General features: G+C 30.6%; 2 protein-coding genes across 3 annotated transcripts in view; both read right to left on the bottom strand.

Moving 5' to 3' along the window:
* Window positions 1-16: 16 nt before the first annotated feature.
* LOC105146623 (cell division cycle and apoptosis regulator protein 1) lies at window positions 17-10,558 on the bottom strand. The gene is made up of 15 exons (XM_011057010.2): window positions 10,342-10,558; window positions 9,145-9,272; window positions 8,802-9,073; window positions 7,498-7,749; window positions 6,745-7,011; window positions 6,448-6,673; window positions 6,014-6,291; window positions 5,009-5,264; window positions 3,931-3,996; window positions 3,664-3,864; window positions 3,356-3,535; window positions 2,930-3,280; window positions 2,378-2,747; window positions 1,949-2,292; window positions 17-1,873 (listed from the first exon to the last, which is right to left on the bottom strand). The coding sequence occupies exons 1-15, from the start codon at window positions 10,397-10,399 to the stop codon at window positions 1,589-1,591; spliced, it is 3,534 nt and encodes a 1,177-aa protein (XP_011055312.1). The 5' UTR covers window positions 10,400-10,558; the 3' UTR covers window positions 17-1,588.
* A 2,699-nt stretch (window positions 10,559-13,257) lies between these two features.
* Window positions 13,258-23,734, bottom strand: part of LOC105146624 (very long chain fatty acid elongase 7) — a 48,402-nt gene continuing 37,925 nt past the window's right edge. For both annotated transcript variants that reach the window (XM_011057012.2, XM_087414334.1), the window contains exons 4-6: window positions 18,934-19,071; window positions 18,216-18,458; window positions 13,258-17,585 (exon numbers count right to left, since the gene is read on the bottom strand). In XM_011057012.2, the coding sequence (XP_011055314.1) occupies window positions 17,229-17,585; window positions 18,216-18,458; window positions 18,934-19,071 (738 nt within the window). In that variant the 3' untranslated portion in view covers window positions 13,258-17,228. The remainder of the gene's footprint in view (window positions 17,586-18,215; window positions 18,459-18,933; window positions 19,072-23,734) is intronic.

Below are 23,734 nucleotides of genomic sequence, written 5' to 3'. Positions count from 1 at the left end.
CATCATAAATTACACGTCACTGTTTAAACAATTTTTATTGTTACCATTGTATTCTTGACTACTATGTGCCCAAGGAGATAATTACAATTTTCTTTTTAAGAAGATTTGACTCTTAACATACACAGATTCAAAATTGTTCGCGCATTTTATTTTATAATCTCGTATAGTACTACCTTTTACTCCCTTTTTTTGACAAGAATGTGGCCTTCTATTAATAAACTACAAAAAATTTCTATATAGTAGATAAACTATGTACAAAATAGTATCCTTGGCATCGTGAGTTGTAAACTGCAAAATTGGGAGTGGAACGCGCGATCACGCATGATCGCTTACGCTCGAGAACACGTTTTTGTGTATATAATTTTTGGATAAATGTGTTTGACACTCTGCTGGACGTACAATGAGTAACTTAAAGTATATTATATATATAAATTTATATATGAATTTATCGTATTTAAACTAGCTTAGGCTATGAAAAGAAACGCTCATTGATTTGAATTGTTTCGAAACTGTACACATTTTCTCATCTAGAACGAAAAGAAATTATTTTTATTGCTACACAGTAACAAACGATTCATTACTCTAGAAATTATAGAAAAATTATTTTTTTTGTTACTTTTAAACAATTTTGATAATTTTTTACAAATAAACGCATTCGAAAGGAACTTTTTTTAAAATACTTTGTGCTGTGCTAATTATATTATAAACATCGACTAGCAGCGCACGATATAGAGAGAATTCCGCAAAATTCAATAAAAACGCAATAATACAGACATTTCTGAAAACAAATATGTAACTTTATCATTTTTTTGTATTATATTTATTGCATTAAATGTTTATTGCGCTAAATAATATATGTTAGAGCAATTAAAATTATCAATCTGTCTTCATTAAGAAACATATATTGTTTAAAAAATAATGAATGATACATAAAAAATAATGAACAAAAATGTATTTTAATATTATAATATTATATTAATTATAACTTAAGTTTAAAAGACACAAAAAGGTTCCAAACATACTCTTATAAATAAGTTTTATTTTAGAAATGATTTCATGTACGCGTAAGATGAACAAGCAGTGAAATAATGATAGAAACGCAATCTTTTTCATGTTTGTACTATTATTTCCAGTACAAATCTTTTTATCTGAGTTAAATAACCGTGATGTTGATTTACTTTTGAATCTATAATGATAAATATCGGTGTATCAATATCTGGCACTTAATGGCAGATCAATGGTACTTTATAAACCCTTTTTAAAATTTATCCATTTATTTTGAATGATGCAAAAAATTGCGTAAGATATTTTAACGACCTATGAATTGTTATGATTGAAGTGCTTCTCTTTTTTTTTATTATTGAAGATGCCACAATATATTATCACTCGAGTGAAAAAAGTTACAAAATCGAGTCCCGATCACTTATTGGTGTTGGATAAACCACTTGATATTTGCATCTGTTTTATTTTTCTTTTTTTTTATCACTAACAGCATACGTACATGCACACACGTACATGTGAAATAAGATTAACTTTTTTTTATTCGTGGTGCGTATGTTGTCTATATTATGATAAATAACTAATGTAATTATTTCTTCTCCTTATCCGCTTCGACAATTTCTCTCTTGATAGAAGTTTTATTGTCAGATTTTTTATCCTTGTCTACATCGATGGGTTCCTTTTTCACTTGGACTTTGTTATCTCCCCACCTGGTATCAGTTTTAAATTTACTTTCCATCTCAGAGCCGTTTATCTCTCCGCTAACTTTTTCATCTTGAATTTCTACTACCTCTACTTTTCTCTCACTCTGCAACGCTTTGGTCGCTACATGGTACATATTCTTTATCGCAGTCAAGTAAGTATGGCAATCCGTCTGTAAGAAATATAAGATGTTTTTATGTTTAATTACGTTTACAAATTAAACAAGTAACAGAAAAAGTTTACTCACAGAGGTTTTCTTGAGCTTTTCATCTGAGCTCCGTAATTTATCTTTGTACATTTTCAAGTCTTCGGAAAGACCCTTAATACTATTAGTTTGTTTTACTGATTTCTCGTTGACTACAGTCAGTTCGTGTTGTAATTCCATCATACGATCCTCGGTATCTAAACGTGCCTTCTCAGATCTTTTCAACTGACTAACAAGTTTTTCTACATCTAATAAAGAGCCTTTGTACATAACGATACCTTCCGGAATCGTTTCTTCGTTAGCTTTTTCTAAGATACAATCTTCTCTTCGCGCTCTTTTTGAGGGCGGTCCGCTACCCACAAATACAGGTAATAATTTTTTATTTCCTACAAACATATAGCAATGATTAAACTTAATCGTATGTTGTATGTGATGTTTCATATTAAGAAAATATGAGAAGAAATGCATTACCGAGAGCAAGTGAACGCAATATATCCTCCTCGTTCTCTCCTTTAGCCGATTCACCTTTGTCGCTTTCTTTATCGTCTTTCTTCTCATCCTTTAAGTCATCCTCCTTCGATTTGTCAGTTAATTTTCGATAATGCAGAGAATCTCTTGTAACAACTTTTTGTACTAATTTCCGTACTTGAGCTCTTGACAAATTCAATCCGAGAGTATAAATAAGTTCTTCAATATCCTTATCAAATATATATCCACAATGCGTCTGATCGAAATATACAAAAGAGAGTAAAAGGTAAGGATCATGTGTATATAATTTTATTTTCCTTTTCTTTCCATCTTTATCCCTGTCCCTCCTACCATCTTTTACAGAATCATCATCCTGTATAAATAATAACAATGTTTATATTAACACAATGTACTTAACTATATCATACGTTGCATAATAAACGCTATCTATTTGCAAAATAATATTGTATTTTTCGTTAATAAAAGAAAATATTTTAATATTAAATATTGAGTGTAAAATATTGAATGTAAAAAAATGAAGTCTCTTTTTCTTACATCTGATTCATCATCTTCATCTTCTTCTTCATCGTCATTTTTCTCTTTTTCTCTGTCTTTATCATCTATTTTACATTTTGCGTCTTTGTCATCCTTCTTATCCTTGGCTTCTTCTCTTTTCTTATCGTCTCGTTTTTCATCCTTCTTACTAGATTTCTTCTCATCTTCCTTCCTCTTATCGTCTTTCTTATCATCTCTCTTATCATCTTTTTTATCTTTCTTCTTATCTTCATCCTTTTCCTTAGTTTTTTCAGGGAGACTGGATAATGAACGATATATGCGAAAACCAAAATCCCGCATTAACATTTCGTTGAACAGTTCCGCAAACAGAGATACTTCAAAAGAATGTTCCTACATATTCAAAAGATTTATGTAACAAATTGTCTTTTTTTGAAATAAGTGAAAATAATTTCCAAAGTAAATTACCTTGGTATCTTCTGGTCTGTAATCCAATAATACACTCAAAGACATAACTGTACAATCAAATTTCCCACTCTTGGCCATTCTAGAGGGATGAACAATAATGTGCGATGAATCGGGCAAGGTATACCTTTTTTCGAGTACAGTACGTTCACGTTCATAAAGTTTTCTCTTATCTTCATCATGCTAAAAATAACGCAAATAAATAAATATTAAAGACCTGCGATATATATATATTTCTAAGAAATAATTTTATATTCAATATTCGTATGTTTAATAAAACTGCTTAAGTGTATATTAGTGTGTTTGCTTACATCTTTATTATCTCTGAATTTTTTATCTTCTTCTTCCTTTGACGGCGGGACGTCTTCTTCGTTTTCATCCGCCTCGTCTTGCCGACCTTCTTCTTTGGCTTGCTCGGATTTTACAGCCTTCAAAAGTCTAGCTAACAATTGTGACTTTAAGCCTTTTGAGCTTAAATTACGAGCTGCCAGTTCTTGACGTAATTCGTTCACCTGTAATTGATTAAAACATTGGATTTGAGAAATAGAAAAATTTTGATTCCATATTTAAATACTAACATTCATCGATTTGGGATCTAGCTCGGAATAGTGCGTGGGATCCTTTTTCTCAGGCATCGAATCGTCCTGGAAGAAGAAAGCACACATTAGTCAAAGAGAAGTAAAAAGCCCAGAGAAAAAAACTACAAAACAGAAGCAGCCCCTATAACGAAACGAAACCACTCCCTCTTCATTCTTTCTCATCATTCTCTATTTTTTTCAACACTCTCACATTGTAACGATATACACATATCTTCATTCACGATGACCGTCAAGTATGACTCAATAACTGCTAGAATCTCATAGTGTCCTGGCTCTGGTGTCTGTGTGATCGGTAGGTTATGGATAATATCAATAATGTTGTAGTATAAAACGATTAAATGAAAACTTTTGAATGATTTTTCAATGTTGGTGAAGGTTTCAGGAAAGGGAATGGCTCAGCTGCGCTCTTCTCCGAGCTAGGCTTGCTTGCTTCTCTTGTTAATGCAATGTGACTGCCATTGGCTAAGGGAGCGATACATTACCCGTCGATCCTTGCTTGCGACATGTAAAAGCGTTTGCATTAAGAGCAAATCTTGTTAATTTACACATATAACAATAAAACAGCAATTTTAATATAATTATGTATATACAAACTTTGTCTTATTAAAAGTTGTACACATACATAATGCTTTAGTTTTCCGATATCGTAAATGACTTGTTCCATAAAATAAGAAATCTCATCTTATGGAAGAAGTCAAATTCATGTATTTCATTGAAAAAGAACAGAATTTAACCATCTATTAATCCAAGTAACTTTGCATTTTGAAATAATTTTACTGTTGTTTATCGATGAAACATACCCTGTACGTTAACCCAATATATCTAAATTATGATTTTTTTTTAACCGATGAGTGTGATCTATTACATGAAAAAAATAAGACGAGTTACAATATCCGAGATTAACTTACTGATAGGATCGATGGACAAGTATAGCCTATTGAAAATCCAGTTTAGTAATAGGGAAAAACGGTGGCACGAATATATATATATATATATATAAATATATAATAATGTAATAAAAAGTTATAAAAGTAATATGGGATGATGTTGGCAGTGCCTTTTGATCAGCGGCGGCAGCCTCATCAGTTTCATTGGCAGCGTCCAAATCGTCAGGATTAGAGGCAGCACGCAGCAACTTTCGCTCCAGTTGTTTCTTATAGTTGAGTTGCAGCCCGTCCCATTCCAATCTGGTAGGTACACAGCTCCAAACATCTGGGAGAAATAGTATGACGGTTTCAACGCGAGAGGGTACCACTCGCCCGGACTTGTGGGTCGTTTCTGCGCGTCTGTAGTAGAGTTCCAGGAAGCGATACCTGTGCCGCAAGGAAAAACAATACCCAAACGTCAACTCAGATTAATGCCGCTTAGCGTTGCCTTATATGCTAAGTGTTCGCTCGCTTGTTCGTAAAGCCCACGCACTGCATACAAAGCCACGTACAGCGCACAACGTAGAGACCATTTGAGAGAGAAAGCACAACTCAGTGGGTCACAATCATATAATAATAGAACAATAGTGATGATTTGTCTGCCGCGACTGCTCGTGTATCGTCGTCGACAGGGGGAGGGTGTGCTCGGAACCGGGATCCAGTGCAGCAATCTCCATCAGTCGCTCATGTTTAGAATAAATACGTACCTCCACTGCAGAGAGATCGAGCTACAATCTTAGTTTATCAAGTCAGAGAACTGATATTAGAAGTTACTGTCTGTCGAGATCGTGGATAGTACACCTGTCAGATATATATCTTAACGTCATATAGTGTTCTATCTTGACTTTTTTTTTTAATAACTCGTTTTTGTGTCGTGAGAGGTAGCTCTAGAAATGTAGTCCTAGACAATTAGGAAAAAAAGAATGGAATTTTTTAAAAATGAAGAGTAATTCCGTAATTGTGACCTTTGGTTTGTAAAGTAGTATCGACGGAAATACAGAATGTGCAATATTAACGGGCAGAAAAATTTGGTGATATCACATTGCTCTTTGAACGAATCGGGGCTTTAAAAAAAAGCAGTCTGGAAGTGCTTCAGAGATGTATAACGAAAAGTATTTCTACGTGATAAGACGTACCACTGAGTGCAACTGGACAAATCTATGCCGGTAAGTGCTTTACAGGTCCTCACAGCCGTCCTAATTAACACAGACGGATCCTTTTCAGGATTAGGACCGTCTAACGAAGGACTCCATGGTCCACCTATAGCCATTGTCTCGTTTTTGCCTCGTAAGCCTACTAAGAAATTTATAAGGCGTGTAGGGTGAACGTAATCACGATCGGGATCTCTGTCTTCAGAAACACCACAACATCTTTTGTATATCTCTTCCATGGCAGGCATGGATATGAGCATGACCTAAAAATAATCGAGAAATATTTAATACATAAAATTATTTTGATATGCGAATATGTGTCTGTATTTCTATCGCGCTACATATATCTGCGCGTTTCTATAAAATCTCGCTTGTATTTTATCATATAATGATAACCGTGACACAACTTCTTGACAGACCTTCGCAGAAAACAGATAATCAGCATCCGATGGTTCTAGTACTGCTGTATTTTCATTACACGGATCGACGTCTTTATGCATAACATGGAAGGAGCACGGTTTATTAAGAGTAAATGGCATATGCGGTGGAAAGGCATCGACCCATCTGAAGTTAGTGGAAAAGAAGTCGCTAGGAATGTACATATTTTGATAGCGTCTTCTTATTTCAAGAACATCTGCTTCAGGCCTGTGATAATAAGGAACAATAAAACTTCGCCAATGGTATGCATGTTCATAAAATAGATAAATTGCACTTACAAATCAAGTGCAATTTTTGGAATTTGCACCATGTAACGCGGCACGACTCGCGTACGTCGGCGTGGTCTTGGCGATTTGCTTCTCCTAGTCCTCGATGGGCTTCGATCCTCTTTCTTCTCGCGTTCTCTTATTCTCTCTTCACGACGTCTTTTTCTTTCTATTTCCTCGTCGTCATTCCTCCGTTCACGAGGAGATCTTTCTCGTACTCTACTGACTTTGTTACGGTTGCTGGTAGAATTGGAATTTGTTGTACTTGATGTAAACCTACTACAATACAATTTTTTTACATTAATAAAATATTTGGAATATTTATTGAAACTTGGATTTAAACATACTTAAATACTGTTTTAAATATTTCTAAATTTTTAATATTGTAAATAACTGTGAAATTTGAATTATTTGATAACAGCTGCGTTCAGTAGAAAAACAGTTGTGTTATAAGAGATCTTCTAATATTATTGATTCTCGTACTTAGTTCTTCAATTTGGATTTTAATATATAATTAATCACATTAAAATAGTTACAATAGTTGCAGTCTTATAATAGTTGCAAAATTGCTTTTTTTCGCTAAACATATTAATATTAAAGATATTAATATTAAAGATTGATTCAAATATTTGATATTTAAAATCAAATAGCATTACTTTATATTGTAGAAATGTGGATAACATAATAATATAAGATAATAGTATATATTATAGATAATATAATAATATAGTTAATTATTCAACAATTATGTACATATTTTTCCACCTGTTATTAGGATTTTCTGTGGGAGGAGGTACAGCATTGTAAGTGCCTGATGTCCTATTTGGTTGTTGCTGTTGCTGCTGTTGCTGACGGTTTGGCTGATTAGTTTGTTGAGTGTTTGCACTGTTGCTATTATTACCCATGGGCAGCACTTGTATTCTAGTGGCATTCCATTTAAACGGCATTGAAGGATTGTACGACGCTTCTACAAGCACACGATCTCCTACAACGGGATTAGATCCCTTTACGCACGCACTGAAATAGAGAGAGAAAAAGAGACTCAGTAGAATATGCAAAATAAAAAGCATATAAAAAATATATAAATTAAAAAAAGAAAGTTCCAGAAAGGAGCAAATGTAATAACTTTGTTGTAATGTAATAACCTTTTTATTAATTAATTAATTTCACTAACGTAAAGAATAACATTTTCGATGTTTAGTTGGTCTTCGTCAGTTCAATATAAACAATATAAATGCAATGCTCTTTTCAATTCTTATATGTAACAAATTAAAATCAAAATTGTTCTACACGACTAGTGAGAAACAACAATAAATTAATAATTGTAATAAGAGATCATAAAACTCTCTCTCTTTTAACATCTTATAATATACATTGATAAGTAAAAAATAAACAATATGTTGATTATTAAAACGAAGATGACTAATTCATCGGTCAGAGTGGAGAATCTTGTTAAGTTCATTGTAAAAAAGTGTAAGGAGTCTGTTGAAAATAAATATTCGAATATTTTTTATAAATTAATATTAATTATTAAATAAGAGTCTGTATAAACATAGTAAAACAGTAACATATAGTAATATAATATAGTAACATAGTAACATAGTAATCTATAAATTATGAGTGAATGTAGTATATTACTAACGATCACACAAGAATTTAACATTTCAAACAATTTACTGAAAAATTAATTGCCAAAAAATTATTTGAGTTTCCAAAAATTAGTTTAACAGTCTTATATCAGGCGCAAAGAAAATGCCCTCTCAGAATCATTTTATCCATCGTTTATACATGTTTTTACGTTTTTACAAAAAATTTTTACAGAAAATCACATCTAAAAACATTTCTGCAGCAAAAAGCTTTCATTTTTAAATTTGCTTTGCAAAAGAGGAGCCGATATATATATTTCTTAATTGTGCAATATATAATGTTACGTAATAAATATATTGTTGAATATGAAATTATAACATTGATGTTGTTATTTTTAGTTGACATCCACTGTGTGTGCCTGTGGTTTTTCATTGTGTTTCAGGCTTAAGAAAACTGTATTTCTTTTTACCTAGTTTACTTACCTAGTTTGAAAAAATACATCTTCATCTACAAAGCCAAAGTTATCGTGTACTTTAGTAACAGTACCCGTGAAAACTCTCTGTTTCGTCGATGATGAAGGTACGTTCTGTTGGACCTGTTGTGGAACACCGGCTACAGAAGGTTGAAAAGCATTTGTGTTTAATGCTCGTGGCGTTGGATATGAAACTGTAGCGACTTGAGGATATAATTGTCCTGCTATACCCGATGGTAAATTCGAGCCGAGAGTTGCCATAGATGCCATGGTGATGTTGGGCTATACAAAATCATTTAAATAATTAATCTACTGAAATACTGAATAAATAAAAATGTTAATCCATATCTTACTTGCTGCAATCCTAGACTCTGTTGGTAGACTTGTTGGGTTTGCTGTTGATACTGCACCATAGGCTGTCCTCCGATACTGCCCATGGCTTGGCCCAACATTTGTTGTTGGATATTTTGTATACCTTGTCCTTTCAAGAAAACATTAAAAATAATTATATAATTTAAATTTTTTGTCACAGTTTAAATTCATATATTTTCGAATTTTTTACATATCTATGTATTATCTACCATATAATAAATATGCAAAGGGAAAGATACCATTCCAGAAAATTGTTTTATTTTAATAACAATGTGTTTTTATATAACATAGATCGTTTCAGCAATATTACAGTAACATTGCAAATGTTGCAGTAAGTCCGTTCATGTTGTTTGTACTTTTTGCATACAGAATTTTTGCTTTCTCTTTCTTCAATGCGGGAATATATATTTATCTTGTTTTAAATAAATAAATTTTTGGGAATTTCAAGCAATGCAAACTTAATGTTGCTGCAAGCTTATGTGATGTACAAGTTGCTCTGAATATCATTAATTTTATTTAAGGATAAGTATTTCTTTTTTATTCCAGCAGTAGACCTTTCCTTCTAACTTTTATCAAATATCAAATAAATATACCTAGATATACCTATAGATTACTTTAAGATCCAAAAGTAACTTAATTGTAGAAAACAGACCTAAAGTTTTTCATGAGAAGTAATCAACAACAAAGAGAAAGGATAAAGAAAGAGAAAAAGACAATTAAACGCTAACTAACAGTAACATCAACAATTATCATTTCACATTTAGTAATATAACTGTTATGTACAACATGTGTCACATTACATTTATTTTTTTATTTTTATTATCGAGTATGAAATTCTAACGCGATGTTATGTTATTATTAGTTGGTGTTTACTGCGAACTATTCCTCTGGAGTATTGTTTCACTGGCAGTGAGCAGTTTGGAGGTCATCGAGTGGTCGAGGGCAACTCTCGTGCTCCAGAATGGAACATGCAATCGACAGCGCGGATCAGACTTGCGTAACAAGCTCGCGACCTCGCGCGGTCAAATGTACGCTCGGCCGCGAGGCAGAGTCAACGATAAAGGATTTTGGCAGTTTTCCGTCACGTTGCACACGGGACGACGACGACGGTGATACGACGGAGACCTCGTTCGTGTTCGTCTCGTAGTGGGGAAAACACGCGTCAAAAAATCGCTCACCTGCATTGCGGACCCAAGGTGGGTTCTTGCCACCGCCAAACGGCGACAGATTACTCATTCTGCGTACGGGCGGGCCGACCTTATCGGATCGGCTGTGCGAATATGTGCGAAATGTGATAGATCTGGCAGGCACTCTTGCTCAGCGTCCTTCATTCGGGCGCCATATTTCCAGAATGTACTAGCTTAGTTATGCCATTACTGCGCATGCGATAATCGTTGTGGCGGCGTCCCACGACCGCGGAGCACGGCCGACCGGAAGTCGCCGCGCTCCGATCGCCACTCTCGTAATCGCTGGTCTCTTCGAAGCACACTTAATTCGCGCGTATCAATTTTTAAATTGTTTGGAAATTCAGACAAGGACCTTTAAGAAGAAGAATAAGAAGAAAAAAACGACGCTTCAGGAGAAATTCTCATTTGGAAGGCTAAAAGATTATATGAATTTTTTAAAAAGAGGAGGTTTAGTATATTAATATAAAACTTTCATAAGACTTTTTATTTATAGAAAAAAAGGTATGCAAGACTTATTAAAAATGTCGTTCTGACATAATTCTGTTCGTTCTGATAGCCTGGAATAAAAAAATTATTAAATTTTAAGTTATACTATTATTATTACTGAGATCATGCATTTAATTTACGAATATTCTATTTTATTATATATATATATATATATATATATATATATATAAACGATTTTAATTTTAATCCATTTTATTCTGATTGGTTGAAATTTAATCTTTAATTTGTAGTCCTTAATTTCTAATGTGTAATGTGATACAGACTTTAGGGTGTATCCTCATGACAGTCGAAAATTTTGAAATCGCGTGCAAAAGTAATGTAGTGGAGATCAACCAATCAAAATCATTTAAATTTAGTGCGTTTGTATAATTTTTCATCTCGGGAATAAAAATGAAAAGTAGTGGAATTGAGAGCTGAGTGATGTTGCGACGCGTTTAATTAGTACAGGTGTAATTGAGTTATATCTTAATGTATTCGTTAATTGCAATATAAATTGAACGTTTATTCGTTGGTAATCCGTTCTAAATTCACATTTCGTGACAATTGAAGTTGAGTGTCAACAAAGCAATATGGCTGCGTTTTTTCGGATATAAGGTAAAAGCCTAAATATTATGAAATACCTTTTTTTTTAAAAACTTGTAATTTATTTAATTTCCTTGACTCTTATTTTTATGTTAATCCTTTGTTGACATACCTCTTTTTTCGATCGCTTTTTGACACACTGGGTAATTCAAAGCAATGTTTAAATAACTGACATTCTTATTTAAAAAATCCAATCAATATGAAAAAAATTATGGGTCAACTTCAAGGTCTGTAGAATACATTCGAATAGTTTCTGATTGAAATTTTATTATAGTTTTTGTGAAAAAAATTCTTGAGAGAAAAAACGAATAAAATCTTTGAAACATTGTAACTTTTAAAAAATTCAATATTAAAAAAGTTAAATATTAAAAAGTTAAATATTAAAAAGTTAAAAATTTACAGAATTGTTGTTCAGATATGATACTTCAAAACAAAAATTAGTTTGTAAGTTGGTTTTGAATAAAGGGTATCTATTTTGCATATTAAATGTAAGATATTTTGGGAATTGAAAAAATAGATTTTTTTATAAACATTGAATTTTTGTTCTACAAAATAAAAGAAAATTGAGTTTCAGAGAGTTAAAATAATTTTATGAATGGTTTACCCAGTATGTCAACAAAGGATTAAATTTATGAAATATATTCAAAGGAAATATGCTCAAATCTTATCGCCAAAAGTTAGTAGTTTGCAATCGATAATAGCTACACTTACTTGCAGTATGTAAAAGTAATTTTTATCAAAATTGTCGATTTTTGCTAATTCAAAAAAAGGGTTTCTGGTATGAGACACAAGGGTTTCCTTATATGAGACGTATCTCATAATAGCAAATGAAAGGAAGAAATATTTTAGCGTAACTATATGATGTTACTTATGATTATAGGTGCAATTAAAATCTCACTACTAATGCTTTGAAACATTTGCTCAATTAGGAAAATTTTATGAATTGGCCAATCAAAGATAGAATATTTCAAAACATTTGTGCATAAAGCTGGTTCTACATTAGTTGCATCACAGCATCACAAGCGTGTTACAAGTGTTGTGGTCCAATCAAAATCGAGCTGTAAATACACACACACACATGCACGCACGCACGCATGCACGCACGCACGCACGCACGCACGCACGCACGCATGCACACGCACACGCGCGCTCGTACGTGTGTGTGTATGTAAATGCACACATATTAGTGCTCATAATTATTCAAACGAGATGTTTAAAGCTAAATAAATATTCCATATTGTGATTAATACAGATAATTTTTAATTAGAATAATTGATACTATTGTGTTGCACGTTGATTATAATTGTATTTTAAATTTAAATTATTAAAACAACATTCACATCGAACTGTCTTTAAATTATTCTTGAATCCATATTATATTACTACAGTTCAAAAAGTTCTGAATCATTTAAAAAATGATTCAGAAACAACAATTATTAATAATTGTTTTTTGGATTCAGAATTTTTTTTGACGAATCAATATAATATCGATTCAAGCATAATTGATAAGAATTCGTGAACGTTATTTGAATAATTTAAATTTAGAATACAATTATGTAATCAATATACGATAAAAACAGTGTCAATTATTCTAATAAAATATCAACTGTTTTACTAACAGTATGGGACACTTATTATTTTAAAATCGGAGTAAAATATAAAATATCTGTTAGTTGAATAATTATTGGTATAAGTATATATATATATTGTTTTTAAAAAAACTGCCTTTTTCAAAGAAACTTTATATAACAAATTTACTTTTAAATTTCGCATTGTGTGCCTGTCATTAACTTTCTTGCAATATTCGAGTACGCCGAGTTTCTTTCATTTCAATCGTTTTATTGTTCTCTCGTAATTTTCCCCAATTATGTACAAAAATATAATGAGAATCATTACAGAGCTCGTAACGTTTAGGTACATGATGCGATACGCTCTTTCATTGTCGTAGTTTCTCACTTTTAGTAGATCTGATAGATCTTTCGAGTGCGCCTAAAAACATGAATGTGAAACGTAGTAGCATATCATACGCGCAGATCGCTCATTTCTATGTACATATGAAGATATCGCACTTTATTATTTAGCATTATGCCCTAAAATTCTATGAAAATCTTTGCGTTTTACATTTCGTTAACTAAATTAACTTAATTATTTTAGAAAAACAGAGATGCAAACATTATATTTTAAGAATAAAATAGTCTAAATTTAAAAAGAAATAAAATACGATATTTATACAGTTGTATTTCATACAAACTTTCGTAATTGTTTCGTATGAACATTGCTGGAAATATAAAAAGAATAAGACCTAATTACTCCGTCATAAATAATAATAATCCCTCTTAACAAATAATTAGATTTATGAAAGGTTAAAGTTACATCGTGAAATTGCAGTTAGCTATAGCTCAATCCGGTTTCTCGTTAGAAAAATATTGTGGTCAATGCGTGAGAAAGTGATTCGCTTAAGTTAATAAAATACAGTCAAAGTACAAAATGTGTAGTAGCAACGATATTCTAGGAAAAGTATTGCATCTGTTAGGAAAAAAAATCGAAAGATTTTCTTGGTCTCCTTAAAAGTTTTTATAATCTGTTTATCAGTTGTTTAAAGAGATGCAAGTTAAATTTTTTGTACAATCTTTCGACTATTCTGTGTTTTATTAAACAATATGATACTTCACATAGATTTCAGAGTCTTAGTGAGATTTATTATTCTCGCTAAAAACTAAAAATTATCTATGAAGATACCAATAAAAAAAGTTATAATTTACACTTCATTGTCTATCTTGTCAAATTTTCTTTCTTCTTAAACATATTAATTAGTACTATTATATACCACAATACCGCAATATCACAACTTAAACAAGACATTACATAACAATAAGATAACGTAACACAGTATGTCCAACTACCATCTAGAAATTTAACTAGTTAAGAAATAACTTTACTTTTTATCGCATTATATTGTACGTAAGACAAAAAAATTGCATAAAGCTCTTGAAACACTTGAGAGAAATACTTCGCTAAATACTTCTCTTAGTTTAAGTTTCCGCTTTTAATTCATGTCTTATGAAATTTCGTGCACGCTCTTATTCAATTACGGCAGTTCTTCAGATTATGCGTATGCGTTGTCATTCATATTTCGTTATAAGACACGAGAATGTCCTCTATTACACTTATGCTTAATCGGACAAAGCGAAGCTTCGATAAATGAGTAGTGAATGATTAAATTGAAAGATGAAAAATCGACGACTGAAACGTCAATTCTGAAGTGCACTGTAATAATTCGGAAACACAGGGAACGCGTTTATTTGTAGAGATAAATTAATTCTATATAATAATCTAAGGAAATATACATATTTTCGTCTCGTCTATGTATATGTTTATAATTCAAATCTGGGCTTATCCAAGTTACATCTTATAAGCATTTCTGAATATAAAAAATCATTGCATTTTTGGATCAAGCAAGATTGGAACGTTTTACAAACTCATTGTAAGCATAAATAAAAAAAATTGTGAATGATTTTCGGTGATTATATTTGTTTCTGATTGTTTTGCGAACAATCGTCATCAAATGTATGTACTTTCATGAGGAAGCTCATTATGACGAATACGATGTTAAGATTATAATTCTCTCACTCTCGTTCGTTAGAGCTAGCTTATATGCCTGTAAAAATAGCCGAGGTTGAATTTATTACAATCGAGAGAAACATTTTATCATCAGAGATTTTATTATGGATCACCATAAATAATATATTCATAAAAATAGGAAGTGTGTACAAATATATTAATTTTATAGTGCGACTATTACGATCTCTAAACATTTGCCCTTCCCCTCAAATATAGTATTATTCGCGTGTGTGTATACATATCTTGAGACACATTCGTTCGACTCTTCGACCGCGTGATCAAACTTACGGATCACGTGTAAGAGAGGCCCATAAAAGTACTTGCTCTCTTTGTCGAAGCTTGATTCTACAACATTAGAATGTGATTTTCACGACATGAACGTCATATGCCTTTTCTGATCGATTAAAGCGTGTTACGTCATGTATAATAACAACAAGCCGCAATACAGCTTACATTGCCGTTCGTATTTGAAAATAAAGCAATCAAAGCGACAAACAAACTCTTTTCGGCAGCTTACTATAGACATCATCGTACCATTAGTAGAATCAAGCCACGTGGTGAATTATATATTGTATGTAAAAAGTCAAGTATAGCCGATGAGGTTGGCACATATTACTAATAATTCGTAAAGTTTTTTTCATAAAGTTAAAGGACAAGCGATAGAAAGTAAAAATTGATTAACATAAATAAGCGGTAAAAAATAGAAATTGTCAACAAAATAAACAAGTTATTATTAATAAGTTATTTTCGGGAATATAAGACAATATAAATAAAATACATATTATATTATAAGTAAAGGAAATTTGGAAGAACTTAAAATAAAAAGTTCATTAAATTTTTAAATTAACTTTTTAAATTAAAATAAAAAAAAGGTACAAATATAAAGCAAATTTAAGATCATAAATCGTAATGTTTGAAAACTGATTAAAATGATAACAAGATGGCATAATTATCTTGAGGAAAACTCAATAATTATTTGGAAAAAGAAATATGAAGCATTTTTAAACTACTTATTGATAATTTTTACGAATCATTAACTTATATTGCCAATATAATTATACAGCCAACTTTGTTGTACGATATTTTGGGCGAATTGATTTGTACGTTAATTTGTAAGAACACCGGAGTTTTGAACACAGTCGGGGCTAGAAAGAGACAGAGATTGGATTGTTCAATCTTTTGATAAATCTCATCTTAGTCCTTTCGCTCTCTTTTATTTCTTAAATTACCACATAGTTTATCCGAAGATGAAACAACCGGACCGGCAGAGTCGATAATGATGGTACGAGGGAGGGGGGAGGGGAGTTTAGTTCCAGCAATGTGTCTCAACAAGAGATGCTTTGAAAAATTACGTACGACTAAGAAACATCCACACTCGTATTCAATACGTACACAACCAGTACAAAAAAAATTGCACGCACAGCGAATGTCGCTCTTTCCAGTAGTTATTAACGATGAATACTTCGAATGATATTCTTCGTCATGTTGTGTGCGTATTAACGTTACCCAGCTTACAACTTATTTTCACATTTCGTCGAATGTGACCTCATTTCTAATTAGCTTTGTCAAACTAATCGTAATTTAAAGATTTTATAAACCGCAGTAGTTTCTGTATAACGCCAAACACGGAAATCGCAAAAGTAGTTCTTTTAGTTTTTTTCCTTCTAATATTCTTATCTGTACTATTAACGATTTCCAATAATATTATTAATGTTCTATTTTCGTATAGCAGATGTCACAAATCATTAATTTAAAGACTACGCCATATCTCACAAAGACCCGAAAATGATTCCCAATAATTTTTTCCCACGGCGATTGGTAGTATCATATTTATTTTTTCTTTTTTCTCTTCCTATTAGTTTTAACATCGAACATTCTGTCGTAACAGCCCTGTCGTCGATGATACTATGTTAGTGAACACAACTACTGCTCTGCTAATAACGCAGAATAACGAGATGTTTCGCTTTATAATACGTGCCAGTTCTTCCGTCCGAGATCTTGTCTCGTTGTCTTTCATACCACGTGTATGTAATTTGGCTTTTTATTCTCATACCTAAGTTTATGGACATGTTGCAAAGTGATCTTTCACGATAGAATGATAATTGTAGGTATAATAAGACGAGCAGCTGACTGGCACATAAAAAAAATGTTCGAGCTTCCCACGTGTCCTAAGCGAGTTTTTTCTCCGTGATGTTATTATTGGCAACGTAACCGTTGTTTGTGCCGTTGCTGTAACAGCTGTTGTACTCCTTGTTGTAGATTGTAGTGTACGAGGACACACCGTTGTGCGTCGCGTTATCGTTATCCTCCAAAACTGGCATGCAAGCTCCACCGGAAATACCGTTTTGCATCTTCTTCATGGACTTTTTCCTTGAGTCGTACGTATATTTTGTCTTGTAGAAATCCGAGAACAACCCGAAGAATAGGATACCATGCAAGCCGATCCAGATCATGAAACCTCGCGGATAGTTACACTCGATGAAGAACAATTGGAATTGATGGAACATGATCATCACAAATTGTATCTGAAATCAAAAGGATAAATTGTCAGGTAAATAATAAAAGCGATAATAAAAAACTCTAAGGCATGTAAAATGTGCGAAGAATCGCTATGGTTTGAAATATATCGATGTATTTTAAAGGCTAGAGAAACCAGTAACAATACCGACAGATGGGTAGGATTATAGAGTGAATGAGATTTCAAATTGAGAACTCGGTCAGTGATTCATCTTATAATCCACTTTGTCTATTTTATTTATTTAATTAATTCAACTGAACATGAGAAATGGTTGTTTTTTATGATTAAGAGTTACTTACGCATTTTTTACAAGCATGAATTTATATCTAAAATCACTTTTTCCCTCATATCTATTATTGCGTTCAAAAAGTATAAAATAAGTATTACAATGTCATCTCTTAAAAGTGAATATATTTTTAAAATAGTAAATAATAGTAATATAAAATAATAGTAAATAATAGTAAATAATAATAGTAAATAATAGTAAATAATAGTAATATAAAATGATCAATTGTCGACAAAATATAATGCGAAATATAACGAATAGAACGTTATTTGCAAAGATATCGCATAAAATGGTATAATAGACAATTGTTACTTCTAAATTCGTAATAACGCGAGATAACGTTGAGCTTACCATTTGCATAGTAGTGAGATACTTCTTCCACCAGATGTACTTCTGGAATTGCGGTCCCATCGCAGCTACCATGTAATAGAAGTACATCACGATGTGTACGAAGGTGTTTAGAAGGGCAAAAAACGTGCTGTGGCCGCCCGGTGCAAATTTTACCCCCATCCATACAGAAAAGGGCATTACTCCGTGATGAATTACATGAAGCGTTGAAACATGTTGGTTTTTTTTCCTTAGAATAAAGAACAGCTAAAAAATATATAAATTTTCGATTATTCTCTTTATCTTTCTCGGTATTTCGGTAATTCACTTAAAATATTTCCCCAACAAATTATTTTGTTAATTTTTTAAAAATATAATAAATGCTATTCTGATTCGAGTTTAAGGAATTCTTAATTTTTATAAAATATTTATAGATATAAAACATTCATGAATAACGGGATTAAATAATTCTCTGTAATAATGGAATAGAAAAAAAGGAATATAACGAGCGGCAAATTGGGAAGTTCCAATGTATCTTTAAAGAAATAAAACAATAGATATAAAAAAGACTCAACTATTTTTTCCATAAATTATTCAAAGATTCTTAAAGACAAGGATTTCAAACTCGAAGATACTTGTCGAAATTTATGTTAAAGTTATAAATGAATTTATCGAACGGAACTTTCGTATTTTAACATCTGTTCTACCCTACTCGATAAGTCAAGTGAAAATCGATACTCACCGTATCAAAGAACTCAGTAAATTTGCTAAAATAGTACCACCAGCAGGTTCTTGCCATTCTGAGGCCCATCGGGCTGGACGAATAATCCACCGGTTGGCAATGGATATTATAACCTTTCGCCCAACCACTCATAAGATACTGAAACAATAATATTCAAATCACTTGATTATAATGTTTATATACATTTTATTAATTATAATGATAATCATCTTTCATGCCATGCGAGTTCTTAACATGATCATTGATGTGTATTATGCAAGAGGATATCCTTTGTATGGAGAACTCAAATCAATTATAATCACACTTAGAACTGCAATTAAAATCATATTTCACTTTGCTAACAAATTATGCAACAAAGAAACTAATAAAAAGGCATAAAAATTTTTATTTTTTAAACTTTTAATTTTTACATGATATAAAAAAAATCACATTTCGTTTTTCTAAAATTTAAAAGACAAAATTTAAATATGACATAAATAATATTTAAAAATTTATGCAATATTAAAACTTTGTATGAATATTAAAATTGTGAAATTTTTAAATCAAGTAAACTGGAAAAGTTTTTTAAGATTGTTTGTCACCCAAATTGTGTATATTTCAAAATTTCTTAAAATCGTGTTTAAAAATGTACAAAAGATAGAAACACAAACGAGTATGTATACATTTCCATTAGATGAAAGTCATTTTTTAATTAGCAGAATTTTATTGAATTTAAGAATAAATTCGTGTGGTTGAAAGGCGTCAGGCGTACATGAGATCGTTGTAAGCGTGGAATTAATTCGCTAAATGGCTTCAATTATACTCAGGAGTTGCAATACCGTTATAATCTGTTGCGCGTCGAAAAGACGATCATTATGTTTGCGGAGTAAATTAGTTTTACACGCCCTATTCTCATTTATAACTATCTTTAGTCTTTTTGGATTACGTAATTAGCAAATCGTAAACCTTTTGTTAATCGTGATTTAAATGTAAAACATTGAATAAATTAAATAATCATAATATACAGAACACTCGGGGGGGGGGGGGGGGAGAAAAAAAACAATAAGAAGATTGCGCACAAATGTTAATTCTTTCATTATTAGTATTTGTTTTATGTTCCATTTATGTACTTTTTTTATTGTCAGCAATTCAAAATTGATAATAAATGTACAAACAATAAATTACATTTAATATTAGGTGTAGTAAAAAGAAATCCATTATTTTTACTACACCTAATATATGTACATTAATAGTATATATAATAGAAATATATTATATAAGTGACAAATTAAACACGCAATAAATAAAATCACATGATTTTAAAAAATATATTTATATAAATAAATATTGACTGAAAAAGAAATATATAAATAAATAGTGATGTTTCTTTTCTAATTAAATTAAGATTTAAGATTACCATAAATTTCATTAACTTGTAATAATTTGTTAACTTTTTTGTGCTATATGTTATTTAGAAAAGAAAAAAGTTACAAAGGTTAGAAAGATCATTAATTATCTTTTTTTTTACATAATTTATTAATAGAGTGAAGTGCAATTTGTTTGTAATTTATAGTTTCGCAGTATATTCTCTCACATGACACATGTATAATGACTACTATATTATAACCAAGTCATGCACATGATTACAATCAGCATTAATGGTGATCTTCGCGAAGCTATATATTTTTTGATCGATTTAACCTTGTTGTTCATCGATCGTTGCATATTGCTGTAAAAAATATTGTAAAAAATATCATTTAAAGATTAATGATAGCTATTAATTTTGCACTGTAAAATATGTCAATGTACTAAACACGACAAGAAATGCAACGATTGAACGATGCAAAAATTAATTTATTGTATAGTTCATTGATAAAACTTATTGATATAGAAAGTATTATGTCATAATATTCTTTCTGTATAGCTAATAAAAATGTGCATACAAATGTGCGTACATATATGCTATGTTGACAGTTTTAACGTTCTTCAAATTCCTGAATGCTTTATTGTTATTGACAAAATTGCTTATTCATACAAAATGTCTCAAGGAAAAATTCAATGTTAAATGGAGATTAATAAAATTCTAATAGTACGCCTAAATAAAGTAATTATTTTATAATTAATCATGTATAAAACACTTTAATTAAGTGAATTAATATCATAAAATATGTGTCGAAATATTTCATTTAAATTCAATGTAATTCTAAATTTAGATTTTATAGAATCTAAAAAAAAAAACAATGTCATTTTGACAAATCTACGTACGTTATGAATAAATTAAGGAATCTATTAGTATAATCAAAATGTATTAAGGAAGTTGATTTAACTTTTGCTTGAATGATGACTGTAATTGATATTTTTAACTTTTTGTTTAGAATAATTTTAAATACATGAAGAAAATTTCATTTTCAACATCATTTACAAAGTGCTGATACTAAATTATGTCATAATCATAAATTCATAATTGTGTCATAACTCGAATTGTGTCATAACTCGAATTCACTTAATTTTAAAGTAATTCTAGAAATACTTCGTAATGAAAATTTACAAAAATTCAAATATTAGGAAAAATCTTATGATAAATTTAATTAGAAAATTGCGAGAGAGTAAAGGCAGTTTGTAAGTTATATAAAACATTAAAAGATAATATATAATCATAATTTTGATGAAAAATTAAAGATATAAAATAAATTAATAAATTGTATCAATTTATATAAAGTAAAGAGAATTATATAAAAGTGACAAAAAAAAAGTAAGAATGTTTTTCGCATTATTTCGAAAAAATATAAAAAAATAAAAAAAAATCTTATCCAGTATTTTATTGCCTGATATTAAAAAAAAAAATATCTACTTAAAAAAACCACGAGAAAATATACATTTTATAAATATATTGTATTATAATATAAATAAGTCTCAAAATAGTATAAATTTGAAAATAATATTATAGAATCCACTTTGATTGATTTGCAGATTTCTTTTTTTTTAAATTTATATAGATGTGAGTGGATTACGTATTTGCGCTGTTTCGTAATTATCATATAACACATGTGTGGACATAACCGAAAGTATATAGGCCGAAAGTATTAAGCATCTATACTTTTTTTATTTATCTGAAATTTTTATCTGCATTACTTATTGATTACCAGCGTTATATATAAGTTTATAAATTGTTTCTCGAAACAAAGGATAATTCACAGCAAATTAATTTTTTAGCTAAAACATTTAATCTTTGTGCATAACATATCTCTTTTTAATATTTTTGATAAAAAAAAAATAAAAACGCTTTGAATATATTATTGTAGCCTCTCTTTCAATGTGATGTGAAATTTTGATTATTTTTGCGTGGCATCGATAATGTGCATGCGTATAACTGATGATGCGTATTATGATATGTGTACGCAATATTGACTACACGGATCCAGATAAGATTAGTATCTCTTTAAATATACACGAATTGGTTAAGTCCGAAAGATACACATTATTTACATACATACGTACATACATACGTACTGCATACATATACATAATAAATAAATACGCTGAAGAATAAAAAATAGAAAATAAATATGAATAAGCATATAATAAATAGTGTAATAAATACATTATAAAAATATAATTTTTCCACTCTCTAACATGAACTTTAATTATTCAAACAAAATAAATCTTTGGAATCATATAAAAAATTATTGTTCTCGTATTTACAACATTATCTTTAAATTATTTGTGTTCTAGACATAATAATTAAGCACTTTTAAAAACTCGAAGCAGGATATGATAGAAACTATAAACATTAATTCATTGAATTTCAAGAAATACGTCTCGATTAAATTATAATACTGATTAAATATGCATAATCAATATGTACATAATTTGCATTGTTTATTTCATTTCTATTCACAGATAACCAATATTACCACAAATCGGTTATATTTCTAAGTTCTAAGTTTAGCTTATTATTATTTCAATATATTATATTCGTAAAAAAAAAGAATTAAAAAAAATTTTAATCGCGATCTAGATGTGTTACGAAACACTGTTCGATTATAGACGTTTATTATTAGAATGTTTTCACGATATATATAGCTGTAATTTAGATATTTATTCGTAAATATAAGTGAATTAAGAGGTAGGAAAAAGTAAAAAAGTATTTATTTCATGCTTCGGAAAAATAATTTATTTCGGAATTTTATCTCAAAGTATTTTTAAAGTAATTATCATAAATGAACTTAGCAAAGTGTTTCTTTCGGTAGGATTATTTGAATTCTCGGAAGACCGCGATTTCTCAAGAAATTATTTCACGAAACCGCATACTGTTGCCTGTTGGAATCAACAGTAGTTATTGACCATGTCGAAACAAAAGGCGCAGAAATAATTGAAGGCAATTCCCCCGTCGATCACCGCGGAAGACAATCGCGGTCAAATCGCCGTGATTACGAATTTATGGAAGTAATCTTGTCGATCTCCGCAAATAATGATTGTGGATCGTGAATTTTGACGAAAACTATTACCCCGCTAATGTTTGTTAACGGATATAAAATGAATTATACTTGGACGTGTGAACAAATTTGGGACATCTAATTTCTATCTTCAATTTTATTTAAATAATTTTGTCTATCAGGAATCTATGGTGTAGATGACATATAAGGTGCATTCCAAGTTATGCATGAAGCGCATGATGTAATGTTTTATCCTTCTTTATTAATTGGTAAACAACAAGAACAAATGATGCACTTTATGTGTAACTCAGAACACTATATATACACTCTATATATACACTTATATGTACACTCATGGATAATCTTATCTTTCGATTATTCTTATC

Source organism: Acromyrmex echinatior, chromosome 1 (genome assembly GCF_024713525.1).
Source record: "Acromyrmex echinatior isolate Ae372 chromosome 1, ASM2471352v2, whole genome shotgun sequence".
NCBI lineage: Eukaryota > Metazoa > Arthropoda > Insecta > Hymenoptera > Formicidae > Acromyrmex > Acromyrmex echinatior.
Note: the sequence above shows the minus strand (reverse complement) of the source record. Positions and strands in the feature narration are given on the sequence as shown.